This window comes from Oncorhynchus mykiss, unplaced genomic scaffold (assembly GCF_057628025.1).
Source record: "Oncorhynchus mykiss isolate SJ-2025 unplaced genomic scaffold, ASM5762802v1 scaffold93, whole genome shotgun sequence".
Taxonomy (NCBI): domain Eukaryota; kingdom Metazoa; phylum Chordata; class Actinopteri; order Salmoniformes; family Salmonidae; genus Oncorhynchus; species Oncorhynchus mykiss.
Window position 1 is genome coordinate 2643074 of NW_028322092.1, and position 22293 is coordinate 2665366.

The 22293-nt window shown below is 48.5% G+C and overlaps 1 protein-coding gene across 1 annotated transcript in view; it reads left to right on the forward strand.

Moving 5' to 3' along the window:
- Positions 1–22293, forward strand: part of LOC110513475 (intermembrane lipid transfer protein VPS13B) — a gene marked incomplete at its 3' end in the record, with an annotated part of 690119 nt that overhangs the window by 495572 nt on the left and 172254 nt on the right. Inside the window, 8 exon segments of the mRNA XM_090228566.1 lie at positions 4314–4440; positions 6534–6556; positions 10010–10081; positions 10084–10127; positions 14013–14078; positions 16252–16442; positions 16444–16586; positions 19456–19573. Coding sequence (XP_090084692.1) covers positions 4314–4440; positions 6534–6556; positions 10010–10081; positions 10084–10127; positions 14013–14078; positions 16252–16442; positions 16444–16586; positions 19456–19573 — 784 coding nt within the window.

Genomic DNA, 22293 nt, shown 5'->3' on the forward strand with positions numbered 1-22293 from the left:
GAGCCCCCTCCCCTCCTCTAGGACCCCCCTCCCCTCCTCTAGTAGCCCCCTCCCCTCCTCTAGGAGCCCCCTCCCCTCCTCTAGGAGCCCCCTCCCCTCCTCTAGGAGCCCCCTCCCCTCCTCTAGAAAACTCCTCCCCTCCTCTAGGACCCCCTCCCCTCCTCTAGGACCCCCTCCCCTCCTCTAGGACCCCCCCTCCCCCTCCTCTCAGTAGATTCAGTGTGGTGATGAAGAGGTAGATGAAGAATGAAACATCTGTCATCCAGATAGCTGGGCTCAGAGATCTCTATGGTGAAACGCTGGGAGGACCTCACAGAGATGGTTCAACTTCACAACATCCTGTTACGCTGATGAGGACTTAATATACACACACACACACACACACACACATATACACACATATACACACACACACACACACACACACACACACACGGCTTTACAGTGGATAAGGCCTTAATATCAGCCATGTGAGGTAGAATCCCAACACGTTAGATAATCGCCACGTATTTTCACGAGTCGTTGGAGGACGACTGAACAGATATGAAATACGTTTCTGAGGACGGATAATGTTGGGGATCTGTTTGGGCTCTGACCTGGGTCTCTGTTAGTGTAGAGAGAGTGGTCGTTACCCCCAGGTGTTGAGTAGTTTGGGCTCTGACCCGGGTCTCTGTTAGTGTAGAGAGAGTGGTCGTTACCCCCAGGTGTTGAGTAGTTTGGGCTCTGACCTAGGTCTCTGTTAGTGTGGAGAGAGTGGTCGTTACCCCCAGAGTGTTGAGTAGTTTGGGCTCTGACCTGGGTCTCTGTTAGTGTAGAGAGAGTGGTCGTTACCCCCAGGTGTTGAGTAGTTTGGGCTCTGACCTAGGTCTCTGTTAGTGTGGAGAGAGTGGTCGTTACCCCCAGAGTGTTGAGTAGTTTGGGCTCTGACCTAGGTCTCTGTTAGTGTGGAGAGAGTGGTCGTTACCCCCAGAGTGTTGAGTAGTTTGGGCTCTGACCTGGGTCTCTGTTAGTGTAGAGAGAGTGGTCGTTACCCCCAGGTGTTGAGTAGTTTGGGCTCTGACCTAGGTCTCTGTTAGTGTGGAGAGAGTGGTCGTTACCCCCAGAGTGTTGAGTAGTTTGGGCTCTGACCTGGGTCTCTGTTAGTGTAGAGAGAGTGGTCGTTACCCCCAGAGTGTTGAGTAGTTTGGGCTCTGACCTGGGTCTCTGTTAGTGTGGAGAGAGTGGTCGTTACCCCCAGAGTGTTGAGTAGTTTGGGCTCTGACCTAGGTCTCTGTTAGTGTGGAGAGAGTGGTCGTTACCCCCAGAGTGTTGAGTAGTTTGGGCTCTGACCTAGGTCTCTGTTAGTGTGGAGAGAGTGGTCGTTACCCCCAGAGTGTTGAGTAGTTTGGGCTCTGACCTGGGTCTCTGTTAGTGTAGAGAGAGTGGTCGTTACCCCCAGAGTGTTGAGTAGTTTGGGCTCTGACCTGGGTCTCTGTTAGTGTGGAGAGAGTGGTCGTTACCCCAGAGTGTTGAGTAGTTTGGGCTCTGACCTAGGTCTCTGTTAGTGTGGAGAGAGTGGTCGTTACCCCCAGAGTGTTGAGTAGTTTGGGCTCTGACCTAGGTCTCTGTTAGTGTGGAGAGAGTGGTCGTTACCCCCAGAGTGTTGAGTAGTTTGGGCTCTGACCTAGGTCTCTGTTAGTGTGGAGAGAGTGGTCGTTACCCCCAGAGTGTTGAGTAGTTTGGGCTCTGACCTGGGTCTCTGTTAGTGTGGAGAGAGTGGTCGTTACCCCCAGAGTGTTGAGTAGTTTGGGCTCTGACCTGGGTCTCTGTTAGTGTGGAGAGAGTGGTCGTTACCCCCAGAGTGTTGAGTAGTTTGGGCTCTGACCCGGGTCTCTGTTAGTGTGGAGAGAGTGGTCGTTACCCCCAGAGTGTTGAGTAGTTTGGGCTCTGACCTGGGTCTCTGTTAGTGTGGAGAGAGTGGTCGTTACCCCCAGAGTGTTGAGTAGTTTGGGCTCTGACCCGGGTCTCTGTTAGTGTGGAGAGAGTGGTCGTTACCCCCAGAGTGTTGAGTAGTTTGGGCTCTGACCCGGGTCTCTGTTAGTGTGGAGAGAGTGGTCGTTACCCCCAGGTGTTGAGTAGTTTGGGCTCTGACCTGGGTCTCTGTTAGTGTGGAGAGAGTGGTCGTTACCCCCAGGTGTTGAGTAGTTTGGGCTCTGACCCGGGTCTCTGTTAGTGTAGAGAGAGTGGTCGTTACCCCCAGAGTGTTGAGTAGTTTGGGCTCTGACCTGGGTCTCTGTTAGTGTGGAGAGAGTGGTCGTTACCCCCAGAGTGTTGAGTAGTTTGGCTCTGACCTGGGTCTCTGTTAGTGTGGAGAGAGTGGTCGTTACCCCCAGAGTGTTGAGTAGTTTGGGCTCTGACCCGGGTCTCTGTTAGTGTGGAGAGAGTGGTCGTTACCCCCAGAGTGTTGAGTAGTTTGGGCTCTGACCTGGGTCTCTGTTAGTGTGGAGAGAGTGGTCGTTACCCCCAAGGTGTTGAGTAGTTTGGGCTCTGACCTGGGTCTCTGTTAGTGTGGAGAGAGTGGTCGTTACCCCCAAGGTGTTGAGTAGTTTGGGCTCTGACCTGGGTCTCTGTTAGTGTGGAGAGAGTGGTCGTTACCCCCAGGTGTTGAGTAGTTTGGGTTCTGACCTGGGTCTCTGTTAGTGTGGAGAGAGTGGTCGTTACCCCCAGGTGTTGAGTAGTTTGGGTTTTGGTAGAGTTGTTTCGTTGGTGTTTGTTAAAAACCCACTACTTTCTCCTCTGCTTGTGTAGCCAGGGATTTCTATCTCGAGTGAGATGGGCGGAGCCAGGGATTTCTATCTCGAGTGAGATGGGCGGAGCCAGTGATTTCTATCTCGAGTGAGATGGGCGGAGCCTATGATTTCTATCTCGAGTGAGATGGGCGGAGCCAGTGATTTCTATCTGGAGTGAGATGGGCGGAGCCAGTGATTTCTATCTGGAGTGAGATGGGCGGAGCCTATGATTTCTATCTCGAGTGAGATGGGCGGAGCCAGTGATTTCTATCTGGAGTGAGATGGGCGGAGCCAGTGATTTATATCTCGAGTGAGATGGGCGGAGCCTATGATTTCTATCTCGAGTGAGATGGGCGGAGCCAGTGATTTCTATCTGGAGTGAGATGGGCGGAGCCAGTGATTTCTATCTGGAGTGAGATGGGCAGAGTTTAGAGATGGGCGGAGTTTAGAGTATGTTCAGACAGGCGAACCGGCTGTTTCAACCCTACGACAGCAGGCCAGAGGAAATTCAAGATATCCATAAGCGCTGTCCTGTTTGCCGGGCTGGAAAACAAGCTCAGGAGGCTTTGCTCAGAACAGTTCTGTGTGACCATCGTCTCCGACTGGGTTCACTCCCAGTAAGAGGTCTACAGTTGATTCATGAACGTGTGTTTGACCAGGGTCTGGATAGGGTTAGGGCCGCGCCCAGAGTAATACACTAATCACAAACACACATAGTCATACACATGTCAGGCAACACACATCATCTGTATCCCACTAATGTTCTCTCCCTCTCTCCCCCCTCTCTCTCCCCCTCCCCCTCTATCCCCCCTCTCTCTCTTTCCCTGTCTCTCTCTCCCCTCTCTCTCCCCCTCCCCCTCTATCCCCCTCTCTCCCCCTCCCCCTCTATCCCCCTCTCTCTCTCTTTCCCTGTCTCTCTCCCCCTTCTCTCTCCCCTCCCTCTCTCTCCCCCTCCCTCTCTCCCCATCCCTCTCTCCCCCCTCTCTCTCCCCCTTCCCTCTCCTTCCCCCTCTCTTTCCCCCACCCCTCTCTCATGTCTCTCTCCCCCATTCCTCCTCTCCCTCACCCCCCTCTCTCTCCCTCTCTCTCCCTCTCTCCACCTCTCTCTCTCCCCCCTCTCTCTCTCCCCCCTCTCTCTCTCCCTCTATCTCTCCCTCTCTCTCTCTCTCTCCCTCTCTCTATCTCTCTCTCTCCCTCTCTCTCTCCCTCTCTCTATCTCTCTCTCTCCCTCTCTCTATCTCTCTCCCCCCTCTCTCCCCCCTCTCTCCCTCTCTCCCTATCCCTCTCTCCCCCCTTTCTCCCTCTCCCCCCTCCCTCTCACCCCCCCTCTCTCCCCCTCTCTCCCTTTCTCTCCCTCTCTCCCCCCCTCTATCTCTCCCCCTCCCTCTCCCCCCTCCCTCTCTCTCTCTCCCTCTCTCCCCCCTCTCTCTCTCCCTCTCTCTATCTCTCTCTCCCTCTCTCTATCTCTCTCTCCCCCCTCTCTCTCTCCCTCTCTCTATCTCTCTCTCTCTCTCTCTCTCTCTCTCCCCCTCTCTCTCTCTCCAGAGATCTGTGTGATCAGTGAGGCTGAGGATCTCAGTGCGTCAGTAGATGTTCAGGATGTTTACACCAAGATTAAATGTAAAGTGGGCAGCTTCAACATGGACCAGTACCAGACCAGGTACATCCAGATGTCTCCTGGATCCTGACAGGACAGGCTGTCTCAGTCCTGGCTCTGTGTTCCTGTTCCTCTGTGCTCCTCTGTGTTCCTGGCTCTGTGTTCCTGTCTCTGTGTTCATGTTTCTCTGTGTTCATGTTTCTCTGTGTTCCTGTCTCTGTGTTCCTGTTCCTCTGTGTTCCTGTGTGTTCCTGTCTCTGTGTTCCTGTCTCTGTGTTCCTGTCTCTGTGTTCCTGTCTCTGTGTTCCTGTCTCTGTGTTCCTGTCTCTGTGTTCCTGTCTCTGTGTTCCTGTTCCTCTGTGTTCCTGTCTCTGTGTTCCTGTCTCTGTGTTCCTGTCTCTGTGTTCCTGTCCCTCTGTGTTCCTGTTCCTCTGTGTTCCTGTCTCTGTGTTCCTGTCTCTGTGTTCCTGTCTCTGTGTCCTGTCTCTGTGTTCCTGTCTCTGTGTTCCTGTCTGGTCACAATGGTGGTGTTTCCCATCATGTCCCGTCCCTGAGCCAGTGAGTGTCCTGTCATGTCCTCAGCCAACGAGCATCATGTCCCGTCCCTCAGCCAGTGAGTGTCATGTCATGTCCCTCAGCCAACGAGCATCATGTCCCGTCCCTCAGCCAGTGAGTGTCCTGTCATGTCCCGTCCCTCAGCCAGTGAGTGTCATGTCATGTCCCTCAGCCAACGAGCATCATGTCCCGTCCCTCAGCCAGTGAGTGTCATGTCATGTCCCTCAGCCAACGAGCATCATGTCCCGTCCCTCAGCCAGTGAGTGTCCTGTCATGTCCCGTCCCTGAGCCAGTGAGTGTCCTGTCATGTCCCGTCCCTCAGCCAACGAGCATCATGTCCCGTCCCTCAGCCAGTGAGTGTCATGTCATGTCCCTCAGCCAACGAGCATCATGTCCCGTCCCTCAGCCAGTGAGTGTCCTGTCATGTCCCTCAGCCAACGAGCATCATGTCCCATCCCTCAGCCAGTGAGTGTCATGTCTCGTCCCTCAGAGACAGAAGAGCTATGAGAGAGGGGGCTGGGGATTGAGCTATAAGAGAGGGGGCTGGGGATTGAGCTATGAGAGAGGGGGCTGGGGATGGAGCTATGAGAGAGAGGATGGAGCTATGAGAGAGAGGGCTGGGGTTGGAGCTATGAGAGAGGGGGCTGGGGATGGAGCTATGAGAGAGGGGGGGGCTGGGGATGGAGCTATGAGAGGGGGGGGGCTGGGGATGGAGCTATGAGAGAGGGGGCTGGGGTTGGAGCTATGAGAGAGAGGATGGAGCTATGAGAGAGAGGGCTGGCGATGGAGCTATGAGAGAGAGGGCTGGGGATGGAGCTATGAGAGAGGGGGCTGGGGATGGAGCTATGAGAGAGAGTGGGCTGGGGATGGAGCTATGAGAGAGGGGGCTGGGGATGGAGCTATGAGAGAGGGGTCCTGGGGATGGAGCTATGAGAGAGAGGATGTAGCTATGAGAGAGAGGGCTGGGGATGGAGCTATGAGAGAGGGGGCTGGGGTTGGAGCTATGAGAGAGATGGGGGCAGGGATGGAGCTATGTGAGAGAGGGCTGGGGTTGGAGCTATGAGAGAGAGGATGAGCTATGAGAGAGAGGGCTGGGGATGGAGCTATGAGAGAGAGGGCTGGGGATGGAGCTATGAGAGAGGGGGCTGGGGATGGAGCTATGAGAGAGGGGTCCTGGGGATGGAGCTATGAGAGAGAGGATGGAGCTATGAGAAAGAGGGCTGGGGATGGAGCTATGAGAGAGAGGGCTGGGGATGGAGCTATGAGAGAGGGGGCTGGGGATGGAGCTATGAGAGAGAGGATGGAGCTATGAGAGACAGGGCTGGGGTTGGAGCTATGAGAGAGAGGATGGAGCTATGAGAGAGGGGGCTGAGGATGGAGCTATGAGAGAGAGGATGGAGCTATGAGAGAGAGGGCTGGGGATGGAGCTATGAGAGAGGGGTCCTGGGGATGGAGCTATGAGAGAGGAGGATGGAGCTATGAGATAGGGGGCTGGGGTTGGAGCTATGAGAGAGGGGGGGCTGGGGATGGAGCTATGAGATAGGGGGCTGGGGTTGGAGCTATGAAAGGAGGATGGAACTATGAGAGAGGGGCTGGGGTTGGAGCTATGAGAGAGAGGATGGAGCTATGAGAGAGGGTGCTGGGAATGGAGCTATGAGAGAGAGGGGGCTGGGGATGGAGCTAAGAGAGAGAGGGGGCTGGGGATGGAGCTATGAGAGTGAGGGCTGGGGTTGGAGCTATGAGAGAGAGGATTGAGCTATGAGAGAGGGGGCTTGGGATGGAGCTATGAGAGAGGGGGCTGGGGATGGAGCTATGAGAGAGGGGGCTGGGGTTGGAGCTATGAGAGGGCTGGGGATGGAGCTATGAGAGAGGGGGCTGGGGATGGAGCTATGAGAGGGCTGGGGATGGAGCTATGAGAGGGCTGGGGATGGAGCTATGAGAGAGGGGGCTGGGGATGGAGCTATGAGAGAGAGGGGCTGGCGATGGAGCTATGAGAGTGAGGGCTGGGGTTGGAGCAATGAGAGAGAGGATGGAGCTATGAGAGAGGGGGCTGGGGATGGAGCTATGAGAGAGGGGGCTGGGGTTGGAGCTATGAGAGGGCTGGGGATGGAGCTATGAGAGAGGGGACTGGAGCTATGAGAGGGCTGGGGATGGAGCTATGAGAGAGGGGGCTGGAGCTATGAGAGGGCTGGGGATGGAGCTATGAGAGGGCTGGGGATGAAGCTATGAGAGGGCTGGGGATGGAGCTATGAGAGAGGGGATGGAGCTATGAGAGGGCTCTTCCATTGAAATTGCAGATGTTAAAATATTGGCAAGAAGCTGTGCCATAATGTGCTGTGCATGTTTAACCCTCCTATAGTCATCTCCTCCTCTTTCCTTTCTTCTCCCTCCCTCCCTCCCTCCCTCCCTCCCTCCCTCCCTCCCTCCCTCCCTCCCTCCCTCCCTCCCTCCCTCCCTCCCTCCCTCCCTCCCTCCCAACACGTACTGTTCTCTCCAGTGACAGTAATTAATTGATCTATTCTTCGCCGTACTGAAACACATGGGAGGGGAGGGGAGGGGAGGGGGGGGAGGGGGGGGAGGGGAGGAGAGGAGAGGAGAGGAGAGGAGATAGTAGAGGTGAGGGGAGGAGAGGAGAGGAGGGGAGAGGAGAGGAGAGGAGAGGAGAGGAGTGGAGGGGAGGGGGGAGATGAGAGGAGAGGGAGGGGAGGGGGAGGAGACATGGGAGTGGAGGGGAGAGGAGAGGTGAGGTGAGGGGAGGGGAGGGGAGAGGAGAGGAGAGGAGAGGAGGTGAGGGGAGGGGAGGGGAGGGGGAAGGAGGAAGGAGGAAGGAGAGGAGGGAGACATGGGAGTGGAGAGGAGAGGAGAGGAGAGGAGACATGGGAGAGGAGAGGAGAGGAGAGGGGGGAGAGGTGAGGTGAGGGGAGAAGAGAAGAGAGGTGAGGAGAGGAGAGGGGAGGGGAGGAGAGGAGAGGAGTGGAGGGGAGAGGAGAGGAGACATGGGAGAGGAGAGGAGAGGAGGGAAGGAGGGGGGAGAGGTGAGGTGAGGGGAGAAAGAGGAGGGGAGAGGAGAGGAGAGGAGGGGAAACATGGGAGTGGAGGTTATGATGTCATGGGGTGAGATGAAGGTGGGGTGTCGTCTTCTTGGTGTCGTCTCAGTTGATCTTGTTTCTAGTCCTCAGGTGGTCCTGTAGAAACCCCATCCTACATCATGTACAGCTGTTATCCTGATCTGATCTCGTCCTCTTGGTTCCTGCTCCGTCTGAATGGATAAATGTCTAATGATTTGTCGTATGTGCTTAAAGGCAGGGGTCAGGGTTTAGAAGCCAGGGGTCAGGGTTTAAGGGTTGAGGGGTAAATATTAAAGCCAGGGGTCCGTGTTTAAAGCCAGTGGTCATTGTTTAAAGCCAGGGGTCAGGGTTTAAAGGTAGGGGTCAGTGTTTAAAGCCAGGGGTCCATGTTTAAAGCCAGGGGTCGATGTTAAAGCCAGGGGTCGATGTTTAAAGCCAGGGGTCGATGTTTAAAGCCAGGGGTCGATGTTTATAACCAGGGGTCGGTGTTTATAACCAGGGGTCAGGGTTTAAAGGTAGGGGTCAGGGTTTAAAGCCAGGGGTCAGTGTTTAAAGCCAGTGGTCATTGTTTAAAGCCAGGGGTCAGTGTACAGTGTGATGCTATGTGTTCCAGGCCTGGTGAGGGCTGCTGGGTCGTTATATTAGGTACAGTGTGATCTGTTCCAGGCCTGGTGAGGGCTGCTGGGTCGTTATATTAGGTACAGTGTGATGCTATGTATCCCAGGCCTGGTGAGGGCTGCTGGGTCGTTATATTAGGTACAGTGTGATACTATGTGTTTCCAGGCCTGGTGAGGGCTGCTGGGTCGTTATATTAGGTACAGTGTGATACTATGTGTTTAGGCCTGGTGAGGGCTGCTGGGTCGTTATATTAGGTACAGTGTGATGCTATGTGTTCCAGGCCTGGTGAGGGCTGCTGGGTCGTTATATTAGGTACAGTGTGATACTATGTGTTCCAGGCCTGGTGAGGGCTGCTGGGGTTGATCATGAAGGAGTCGTCCTACAGTCCAAGGACACGTCTGTGGTGAGGCCTTCGTCTAGAGCAGCCTGCCGCTCTGCTCCCGTTGCGCCGACCACCGACCCGCCCAAGATATCTGCTCTTCTAACCTTGGCTTCTAGGCCAATGACATCTCTCTCTGACCACTGGAGAGACGATGGGGGGGGGGGGGACACAGAGACACACAGTTTAAACAACATCATGTATACTGACACCTATTTGACAGATGTAAAAAGGTCCTTGAAGGCCCAGAATGAGGTGACCAGTTGTCTGTCTATGAAGGGATATGATGACAGTAAGAGGTTGGTTGTGTGTCCATTCTCTAGTTGCTCTGATCTGCTATCATACATTAATGGAATCAGTTGAACTGGGATTCCGTGGCTCTAATCAAATGGAATCTGTGTTTGTGTGACACAAGATACCAGTTTCCTGTTCCCGGGGTGATGATGTCACAGATGGTTGGAGAGATGGCTTTGTGCTGTCGCCTGCTGCCCAGAGGGTCTCTGACTAAATATACACATAGACAAACGGGGCTGTGTTCGGGAAGGGTGACACGTTCCTAAATGTTTCAGACAGAAATGTACTGATTAAAGTTGTCCCGCGATGACGATCCCTTATTATACATGACAGATATATCATATTTTGGAACACGTTTCTCTGTTGGATGCTTATGTTACCTGCCCGCCGGCCCGGCAGGAAGTGTGTCAGCCGCCCCCGGCAGGAAGTGTGTCACCGCCCGGCAGATGTGTCAGCATAAGGCCATCCCTCAACGATCCTGATGCTGGGCTCAAAGGACAGAAGCACCAATTTGATTTGTTCGGTTCTTCTCTTATTTTGTTTTGCAGAAGAAAAAAAATCTAATCGTCACATCTCTTTTTAATCCAGTCTTATTGATTTGTATTTCTTTCTTTCTCTCCCTCCCTCCCTCTATCTCTCCTCCTTCTCTCTCTCCCCTCCTCATCTGTCCATTCTCCCCCTCTCTGATGTTCCCCCCTCCCATCTGCAGAGGAGGGGTCTGGTCCTGCAGTGGGCCGCTGTGGAGGGGTTGTCCTGTCTTGTACTGATAAGCTGAACAGACGTACGGTGTTGGTTCGACCCGTCACAAACAGGACTCCTTCAGCCACCTCTCTGGCTTCGTTCCGCCTGTAAGAACACAGACCGTTCCTCTTAGCTCTCTGGTTCATAGATCCCTGGTCCCAGTGGGTGCGCCGCTTGTCCCGTTTAACTCCCATCATGCTTCAGTTTAGTGCCATCCCAGAAGCCAGAGTTCCGAGTGGACTAAATCGACCTCAGATTGGCTTTTGGAGGGCGATGTGAATCATCACCTGTACAGGAAGTAATAACTCCAGTTACATCCTGGTTCTGAGGGTTGAGGTCAAATCTCTGCCTCCATAGATTGGTTTTAAATTCAACCTGTTGTTTAGACGATAGTACGAAGGCCAACACAATGGCCGTGAGGTATGGACTTTGTTCTCCCTGTTGATGAAAGGTTGATGAAAGGTTGATGAAAGGTTGATGAAAGGTTGATGAAAGGTTGATGAAAGCCCAAACTCTTGTGATTGATGTAAAAAGCAGTATCTTTTCTTGGCATTGCTTCTTATCTCTTTAACCAATCGCCCTCCATAATTCAACGGCATTTTCTTTCACTTGTATTGTAAAATTGAAATATTTTTCGTCGGTAATGAATTTGTGCAAATCAACCGTTTTAAGATTGTTAACAGTTCATAGATGTTGCTTGTAATCAGAGATATTATTTAACTTTAAATTTACTTCCTTGTTGTTAAGAGGTACGGCCCTCCTGAAGACGTATCCTCTACGGAGTTAAACTCATTTTCATTTGAGGACCAGACAGTGCTTTTTTAGCTTCAGTGTGGCTAACTGCATTCCGCTGTTAGATACAATCACATACAGTACAGGCCTGGGATCAGTCACATGCACAGGTTACAGGCCTGGGATGAGTCACATACAGTACAGGCCTCAGGATGAGTCACATACAGTACAGGCCTGGGATCAGTCACATACAGTACAGGTCTGGGATCAGTAACATACAGTACAGGCCTGGGATCAGTCACATACAGTACAGGCCTGGGATAGAGTGGGCAACCAGTTCCACCTAGGATGAGTAGCATACAGTACAGGCCTAGACGTGGCATTACAGTACAGGCCTGGGATCAGTCACATACAGTACAGGTCTGGGATGAGTGTACATACAGTACAGGCCTGGGATGAGTTACATACAGTACATGCCTGGGATCAGTCACATACAGTACAGGCCTGTTAAGCAGCATCCAGTACAGGCCTGTTAGACAGTAACATACAGTACAGGCCTGGGATCAGTCACATACAGTACAGGTCTGGGATCAGTCACATACAGTACCAGCCTGTAGACAGTAACATCCCGTACAGGCCTGGGATCAGTCACATACAGTACAGGCCTGGGATCAGTCACATACAGTACAGGCCTGGGATCAGTCACATACATACAGGCCTCGGATCAGTTACATACAGTACCAGCCTGTTAGACAGTCACATACAGTACAGGCCTAGAGATACGTTACATACAGTACAGGCCTGCTAGACAGATCACATAGGGTAGGACCTATTAGACAGTAAGCAGCATACAGTACAGGCCTGGGATCGAGTAACCCAGTACAGGCCTGGGATCAGTTACATACAGTACAGGTCTGGGATCAGTCACATGCCATTACAGGTCTGGGATCAGTTACATACAGTACAGGCCTGGGATCAGTTACATACAGTACAGGCCTGGGATCAGTCACATACAGTACAGGCCTGGGATCAGTCACATACAGTACAGGCCTCAGGATGAGTTACATACAGTACAGGCCTGGGATCAGTCACATACAGTACAGGCCTGTAGACAGTCACATACAGTACAGCCTGTAGACAGTCACATCATCACCTGGGATCAGTGGCCTGTGGACCCAGTAGTGCACTACATTCAGACCAGAGCCCTATGGACCCAGTAGTGCACTACGTTGACCCAGAGCCCTATGGGCCCAGTAGTGCACTACATTAGACCAGAGCCCTGTGGGCCCAGTAGTGCACTACATTCCAGACCAGAGCCCTATGGACCCAGTAGTGCACTACATTAGACCAGAGCCCTCTATGGGCCCAGTAGTGCACTACATGACCCAGAGCCCTATGGGCCCAGTAGTGCACTGCATTAGACCAGAGCCCTATGGGCCCAGTAGTGTCACTGCATTCAGTCCAGAGCCCTATGGACCCAGTAGTGCACTACATTAGACCAGAGCCCTATGGGCCCAGTAGTGTCACTATCCATTCCATCCAGAGCCCTATGGACCCAGTAGTGCACTACATTAGACCAGAGCCCTATGGGCCCAGTGGTGACTCAATTCATCAGAGCCCTATGGGCCCAGTGGGGTACTTATGAGGTGTGTCATATGGTGTATCAGGAACTCTCATAGGAAGTGTTCCTTAAGACTCTGGTCTTTGACTGGAGAGGATCCATTGTAGTCCAGGAGTTGGTTTAACCTTTCTGATCTCCCCATCCCGGATCGGATCGTGAATACAGACTCAAGCTCATTACCATAACGCAACGTTAACTGTTCATGAAATCGCAAATGAAATGAAATAAATATGCTAGCTCTCAAGCTTAGCCTTTTGTTAACAACACTGTCATATTCAGATTTTCAAAATATGCTTCTCAACCATTGCAAAACAAGCATTTGGTGTGTAACAGTTCTATTGATGGCTAACCATAGCCCATTAAGCATAACAGTTCACTGGCAACATTTACACAAAAAAACAGAAAGACATTCAAAAAAATCATTTACCTTGAAAAAACTCAGATGTTTGGATGGAGAGTCTGGAATAGCAAATGTTCAGTTTTTCCTGAAAGATTATTTGTTTAGGACAAATCGAGCCGTTTTCTGCGTCACGTTTGCAGCTATAAAAAAACCCTGTATACCAGGATTGTGTAAATCTATCAGCAAGCTCATTAGCATAACACAACGTTAACTATTTATGAAAATCGCAAATGAAATGAAATAAATATGCCATCTCTCAAGCTTAGCCTTTTGTAAACAACACTGTCATCTCAGATTTTCAAAATATGCTTCTCAACCATAGGAAAACAATAATTTGTGTAAAAGTGGCTGGCTGGAGCTCAGCATTTAGCGGTTCACATTTCACCATAGCATTCACGTTAGCATCCAGCACGCAACATTAACAAAAACATAAAAGCCTTCAAATAAAATCATTTACCTTAAAAACTGTGATGTTTTAGATGAGATATTGTTCAGTTAGATAGCAGATGCTCAGTTTTTCCAAAAAGATTCCTTGTGTCTGGGATGGGCTAGGATTTATGCATTAGCATTTGGCAGCCAAAAGAAATTCCATAATTCTGATCCTCAAACCAAACTTTTTTAAATTAACTCCATAGTATCGAGTGAAAACATCACAACCGTCTTAGAATCAATCATGCAGGTGTTTTTCACATATCTGCTCATTGATCATCGTTCTGGGACACATGCTTTCTCCCCTGAATCAAATGGTAAAGTGAAACATGGCAATTGCGCACCAAATTGAACGCATATCCACAACTGGGAATGTCCATCTCTTATGGTAGATCTTCCAATGATATGCCTACAAATACGTCACAATGCTGCTAAGACCTTGGGCGAACAACAGAAAGTGTACTTCATGCGTACGCAATCACAGCCATATAAGGAGAGAATGGAAAACAAGAGCTAGAAATTCTGCTAATTCCTGGGTGATGCATCATCTTGGTTTCGCCTGTAAATCCATCTAGGGGCACTTACAAACAAATTGTTTAGATTCTCGAAAAGTTAGAGTGTTTTCTTACAGAACTCTCAGGATCTGCATAGTCGGCATTCTGTCGTAGACAATCTAACTAAACGGAGAGGTTTTTATCCCAAAAATGAAATCAACCTAAGCTCTAACAGGTAATATCTATCAGTTAGTGTTATGTGGTGTTCCACTGTGAATATGTTGTCTCCACCTTCCTCCACCTCCCCACCAATCAGACAGCAGCCAGGTCCTGGGAGCACTCCCACCAGCAGCACGGATTCCTGTCCATCACATACACCCAGGTTACAATTATTATTACAATAGTTATTATTGTTGTTGTTGATATTATTATGTATTAATTATTATTATTACTGTTACTATTATTATTATTATTATTATTACTATTATTATTATATATTTATTATTATTATTATTATTATTATTATTATTATTATTATATATTATTTATTATATATTATTATTATTATATATTATTATTCTATATCTATTTATTTATACCTGTCTATATCTATTATTTATTATTTATCTATATATTATTATTATATATTATTCTCTCTATATATTATTATTATTATATATTCTTCTATATATTATTTATTATTATTATTACTATTATATATTATTGTTATTATATTTGTAATTATATATTATTATATATACTTTATTATATATTATTATTATTATATATTCTTATTATTATATATCTATTAATATTATTATTATATATACTTATTATATATTATTATTATTATATATTTATTATTATATATTACTTATTTATTATTATTATTATTATTATTATTATATATTATTATTATTATTATTATATATTGTATATATAGTATTATTATATATTATTATATATTATTATTATTACTATTATATATTATTGTTATTATATATTATTAATATTATTATTATATATTATTATTATATATTATTATTATTATATATTATTATTATTATATATTTATTATTATTATATATTATTATTTATTATTATTCTCTCTATTATTATTATATATTATTATTATTATTATTATATATTATTATTATTATATAGTATTATTATATATTATTATATATTATTATTTATTATTATTATTATTATTATTATTATTATTATATATTATTATTATATATTATTATATATTATTATTTATTATTATTATTATTATTATTATTATTATTATTATATATTATTATTATATATATTTATTATTATATATTATTAGTATATATTATTATATATTATTATTTATTATTATTATTATTATTATTATTATTATTATATATTATTATTATATATTATTATTATATCTATTATTATTATATATATTATTATTATATATTACTATTATTATTATTATTATATATATTATTATTATTATTCTTATATATTGTATTTTATTATATATTATTATATATTATTATATATTATTATTATATATTATTATTATTATTATTATTATTATTATTATTATTATATATTATTATTATTATATATTATTATATATTATTATTATTATTATATATTATTATTATATATTTATTATTATATATTATTTATTATTTGTATTTTTATCTTCTTATATATTATTATTATTATATATTATTCTGTTTATTATTATTATTATTATATTATTATTATTATTATATATTATTATTATTATTATTATTATATATTATTATATATTATTATTATTATTATTATTATATATTATTATTATTATTATTATATATTATTATTATTATTATTATTATTATTATTATATATTATTATTATATATTATTATTATTATTATATATTATTATTATTATATATTATTATTATTATTATTATATATTATTACTATATATTATTATTATATATTATTATTATTATTATTATTATATATTATTATTATTATTATATATTATTATTATTATTATTATTATTATTATATATTATTATTATATATTATTATTATTTATTATTATTTATTATTATTATTATATATTATTATTATTATATATTATTATTATTATATATTATTATTATATATTATTAGTCTTATATATTAGTCTTATATATTAGTATTATATATTATTATTATTATATATTATTATTATTATTATTATTATTATATATTCATTATTATATATTATTATTATTATGTATTTTATTATTGTATATTAGTTATTATTGCATATGGTGGTTTGCTCGTATTATTATTTATTCATTAGTATTATTATTTATTCATTAGTATTATTATTTATTGATTAAGTGTTATTATGTATTAATTCATTGTTATGCATTATTAGTATTATATATTCGTTAGTATTACTATTATTATTAATATTATTAGAATGATGTATTCATTAGTCTGTATGTATTCATTCTATACTACTAGTAGTAGTAGTACTAGTAGTAGTAGTAATATAATGTATTTATATAAATATGACCTTCCCCAGGCGGTGGCCAGGAAACGTCAGCCACAAGTTGACCACGGCTGAGCGAGGATCCTCGCGGCCCCAGGACTAACGGAGGGCCCGGCTGGCAGCCCCACTCCCTGGGAGTCCTGCTGACCGCCCAACCTTGACCTTGTCCTCTCCTGTCCCCTACTGGCCACCGTAGCCGGGTGTTCCACCGCCTCGCTGCCACGCGGTACCGGGACCTGTCAAAACGGCGGGCCAGCCGATGAGAAGTCACGCCCTGACGTCGCGCAGCCTACCGCTGCTATATGTCAACACATCGGTGATCAGGGTGTTTTGTCCCTGGAACCCAGACGGACAGGACAGACACACAGGTAAGACTGGACGGACAGGACAGACACACAGGTAAGACTGGACAGACAGGACAAGACACACAGGTAAGACTGGACAGACAGTACAGACACACCAGGTAAGACTGGACGGACAGGACAGACACACAGGTAAGACTGGACAGACAGGACAGACACACAGGTAAGACTGGACAGACAGGACAGACACACAGGTAAGACTGGACAGACAGGACAGACACACAGGTAAGACTGGACAGACAGGACAGACACACAGGTAATGACTGGACAGACAGGACAGACACACAGGTAAGACTGGACAGACAGGACAGACACACAGGTAAGACTGGACAGACAGGACAGACACACAGGTAAGACTGGACAGACAGGACAGACACACAGGTAAGACTGGACAGACAGGACAGACACACAGGTAAGACTGGACAGACAGGACAGACCAGACAGACACACAGGTAAGACTGGACAGACAGGACAGACACACAGGTAAGACTGGACAGACAGGACAGACACACAGGTAAGACTGGACAGACAGGACAGACACACAGGTAAGACTGGACAGACAGGACAGACAGGACAGACACACAGGTAAGACTGGACAGACAGGACTGACACACAGGTAAGACTGGACAGACAGGACAGACAAACAGGACAGACCGGACAGACAGACAGACACACAGGTAAGACTGGACAGACAGGACAGACCAGACAGACAGGACAGACACACAGGTAAGACTGGACAGACAGGACAGACAGGACAGACACACAGGTAAGACTGGACAGACAGGACTGACACACAGGTAAGACTGGACAGACAGGACAGACAAACAGGACAGACCGGACAGACAGGACAGACACACAGGTAAGACCGGACAGACAGGACAGACTGGACAGACTGGACAGACTGGACAGACAAACAGGACAGACCGGACAGACAGGACACACACACAGGTAAGACCGGACAGACAGGACAGACTGGACAGACTGGACAGACTGGACAGACTGGACAGACTGGACAGACTGGACAGACTGGACAGACAGGACAAACAGGACAAACTGGACAAACAGGACAGACTGGACAGACACTACAGACTGGACAGACAGGACAGACTGGACAAACAGGACAGACAGGACAGACTGGACAGACTGGACAGACAGGACAGACTGGACAGACAGGACAGACAGGACTGACAGGTAAGACTGGACAGGCAGGACAGACTGGACAGACAGGTAAGACAGGACAAACAGGACAAACAGGACAGACAGGACAGACTGGACAGACTGGACAGACAGGACAGACAGGACTGACAGGACTGACAGGACAGACAGGACAGACAGGACAGACTGGACTGACAGGACAGACAGGTAATACTGGACAGACAGGACTGACAGGTAAGACAGGACAGACAGGACAGACAGGACAGACTGGACTGACAGGTAAGACTGGACAGACTGGACTGACAGGACAGACAGGTAAGACTGGACAGACAGGACTGACAGGTAAGACAGGACAGACAGGACAGACAGGACAGACAGGACAGACAGGACAGACTGGACAGACTGGACAGACAGGACAGACTGGACTGACAGGACAGACAGGTAATACTGGACAGACAGGTAAGACAGGTAAGACAGGACAGACAGGACAGACAGGACAGACAGGACAGACAGGACAGACATGACAGACAGGACAGACTGGACAGACAGGTAATACTGGACAGACAGGACTGACAGGTAAGACAGGACAGGACAGGACAGACAGGACAGACTGGACAGACAGGACAGACAGGACAGACAGGATAGACAGGACAGACTGGACAGACAGGACAGACTGGACAGACAGGACAGACTGGACAGACTGGACAGACAGGACAGACTGGACTGACAGGACAGACAGGTAATACTGGACAGACAGGACTGACAGACAGGACAGACAGGACAGACATGACAGACAGGACAGACTGGACAGACAGGACAGACAGGACAGACTGGACAGACAGGTAATACTGGACAGACAGGACTGACAGGTAAGACAGGACAGACAGGACAGACAGGACAGACTGGACAGACAGGACAGACAGGACAGACTGGACAGACAGGACAGACTGGACAGACAGGTAAGACAGGTAAGACAGGTAAGACAGGAGGGGATCCACGGACTGACCTTTTAAAGGTCATGTTCACTGATTTATTGAGGCCTTCTAGCTACGGCCTCTGAGGTTGAGCCAGAGAAGATCGACGTTGTACTGTACCACACCCTCCTGGAGGGTTTTAACTCCAACCCTGTTCCTGGAGAGAGACCCTCCTGCAGGTTTTAACTCCAACCCTGTTCCTGGAGAGAGACCCTCCTGGAGGTTTTAACTCCAACCCTGTTCCTGGAGAGAGACCCTCCTGGAGGTTTTTAACTCCAACCCTGTTCCTGGAGAGATACCCTCCTGTAGGTTTTAACTCCAACCCTGTTCCTGGAGAGAAACCCTCCTGTAGGTTTTAACTCCAACCCTGTTCCTGGAGAGAGACCCTCCTGTAGGTTTTAACTCCAACCCTGTTCCTGGAGAGAGTACCCTCCTGGAGGTTTTAACTCCAACCTTGTTCCTGGAGAGAGTACCCTCCTGTAGGTTTTAACTCCAACCCTGTTCCTGGAGAGAAATCCTCCTGTAGGTTTTAACTCCGACCCTGTTCCTGGAGAGAGACCCTCCTGTAGGTTTTAACACCTTAGGACACTCTGGTACTGAAGTGTATATGGACTGTCTGGGTCTGATACCCACTGTGTGTTGTGTCTCCCAGAACCCCAGCTGAGGAGAGAGAGAGAGGACACTCTGGTGCTGAAGTGTATATGGTCTGTCTGGGTCTGATACCCACTGTGTGTTGTGTCTCCCAGAACCCCAGCTGAGGAGAGAGAGAGAGGACACTCTGGTGCTGAAGATAGGATCTGTCAGCGTGGCCCCTCAGGCAGATAACCCTCTGACCAGAACCGTGCTGCGCAAGGACATCTACCAGTGAGTCTATTCTACTACTCTCCTCTCCTCCCTCTCTCCTCTCCTCCCTCTCTCCTCTCCTCCCTCTCTCCTCTCCTCCCTCTCTCCTCTCCTCTCCTCCTCCTCTCTCCTCTCATCCTCTCTCCTCTCATCCTCTCTCCTCTCCTCCCTCTCTCCTCTCCCTCTCCTCTCCTCTCCTCTCCTCTCCTCTCCTCTCCTCTCCTCTCCTCTCCCCTCCTCTCCTCTCCTCTCCTCCTCTCTCCTCTCCTCTCCTCTCCTCTCCTCTCCCCTCCTCTCCTCTCCTCCCTCTCTCCTCTCCTCCTCTCTCCTCTCCTCTCCTCCTCCTCCTCTCCACTCCTCTTCTCCTCCCTCTCTCCTCTCCTTTCCTCCTCCCTCTCTCCTCTCCTCCCTCTCTCCTCTCCTCCCTCTCTCCTCTCCTCTCCTCCTCCTCCCTCTCTCCTCTCCTCCTCCCTCTCCCCTCCACTCCTCCCCTCCACTCCTCCATCTCTCCTCTCCTCCTCCCTTTCTCCTCCACTCCTCCCTCTCTCATCCACTTCTCCCCTCCACTCCTCCCGCTCTCCTCTACTCCTCCCCTCCACTCCTCCCTCTCTCCTCTCCTCCTCCCTCTCCCCTCCACTCCTCCCTCTCTCCTCTCCTCCTCCCTCTCTCCTCCACTCCTCCTCTCCATTCCTCCTCTCCTCCCTCTCTCCTCTCCACTCTCCACCACACACAGCCAGCTAACCACAATCCATTTTAAAGTGTCCCTCTAAATGAGTCTGGTCTCATATGTCAAGTCACGCTCTGTAACGTCTCCATGAGACGAGACCAGGGAGCAGTCTTTCTCCTGATGGGGGAGACGGGCTGAGGCGTGGGCAGAGACAGACGGGAGAGTGTCGTGGGGAGGAGGGGTGAGAGTCAGATGGGAGAGGGGTGAGAGTCAGATGGGAGAGGGGTGAGAGTCAGGGGGGGAGGAGGGGTGAGAATCAGATGGGAGAGGGGTGAGAGTCGGATGGGAGAGGGATGAGAGTCGGATGGGAGAGGGGTGAGAGTCAGATGGGAGAGGGGTGAGAGTCAGGGGGGGAGGAGGGGGGAGAATCAGATGGGAGAGGGGTGAGAGTCGGATGGGAGAGGGATGAGAGTCGGATGGGAGAGGGGTGAGAGTCAGATGGGAGAGGGGTGAGAGTCGGATGGGAGAGGGGTGAGAGTCGGATGGGAGAGGGGTGAGAGTCGGATGGGAGAGGGGTGAGAGTCGGATGGGAGAGAGGTGAGAGTCGGGTGGAGGAGGGGTGACAGTCAGATGGGAGAGGGGGGTGAGAGTCAGATGGGAGAGGGGTGAGAGTCAGATGGGAGAGGGGTGAGAGTCAGATGGGAGAGGGGTGACAGGGGGGGAGGAGGGGTGAGAGTCAGATGGGAGAGAGGTGAGAGTCTGATGGGAGAGGGGTGAGAGTCGGATGGGAGAGGGGTGAGAGTCGGATGGGAGAGGGGTGAGAGTCGGATGGGAGAGGGGTGAGAGTCGGATGGGAGAGGGGTGAGAGTCGGATGGGAGAGGGGTGAGAGTCGGATGGGAGAGGGGTGAGAGTCGGATGGGAGAGGGGTGAGAGTCGAATGGGAGAGGGGTGAGAGTCAGATGGGAGAGAGGTGAGTCGGATGGGAGAGGGGTGAGAGTCGGGTGGGAGAGGGGTGAGAGTCGGGTGGGAGAGGGATGAGAGTCGGATGGGAGAGGGGTGAGAGTCGATGAGAGAGGGGGGTGAGAGTCAGATGGGAGAGGGGTGAGAGTCAGATGGGACAGGGGTGAGAGTCAGATGGGACAGGGGTGAGAGTCAGATGGGAGAGGGGTGAGTTTCGGGGGGAGGAGGGGTGAGTTTCGGGGGGAGGAGGGGAGAGTGTCGGGGGGAGGAGGGGGGAGTGTCGGGGGGGAGGAGGGGTGAGTGTCGGGGGGAGGGGTGAGTGTCGGGGGGAGGAGGGGGGAGTTGTCGGGGGGAGGAGAGGTGAGTTGTCGGGGGGAGGAGGGGTGAGTGTCAGGGGGAGGAGGGGTGAGTTGTCGGGGGGAGGAGGGGTGAGAGCGCCACATTGTGGTCTGTCAGGTTCCCGTGGCAACGATGACGGAACGTTCTTCTGAGTGACACGTTGCAGGTCTCCTCGGTAACACTCGACTGTTAATACAACAGGCCCCAGATCAGCCCAAGTGGTGATGAGTCTCACATGGCACCTTGTGCACTACAAAGTGCACTACTCTTGACCAGAGCCCGTAGGATCCACAGTGGACAGGGAATAGGGTGCTATTTTGGGACATAACCCTCTACACTGCCATGTGAGGGAAAGCTGTGAATGAAGGGGAATATTCTGAACCAAACACATTTTGTTGACAAAAGAGATCTGTAGTGATCTGGCTTGTGTCATGGCTGTGTGGAAACCACATCAATGGGCCTTTGGGAGGGGGAGAGAGAGAGAGGGAGATATGGAGCAGAGGGAGGAGAGAGAGGGAGGGAGGAGGGAGGAGAGAGAGAGAGGGAGGGATGGAAGGAGCAGAGGGAGGAGGGAGGAGAGAGAGGGAGGGAGGAGAGAGAGAGGGAGGGATGGAAGGAGCAGAGGGAGGAGAGAGAGAGGGAGGGATGGAAGGAGCAGAGGGAGGAGGGAGGAGAGGGGAGGGGGAGAGAGAGAGGGAGGGAGCAGAGGAATGGAGGGAGAGAGAGGGAGGGAGCAGAGGAATGGAGGGGGAGAGAGGGAGGGAGCAGATGAAT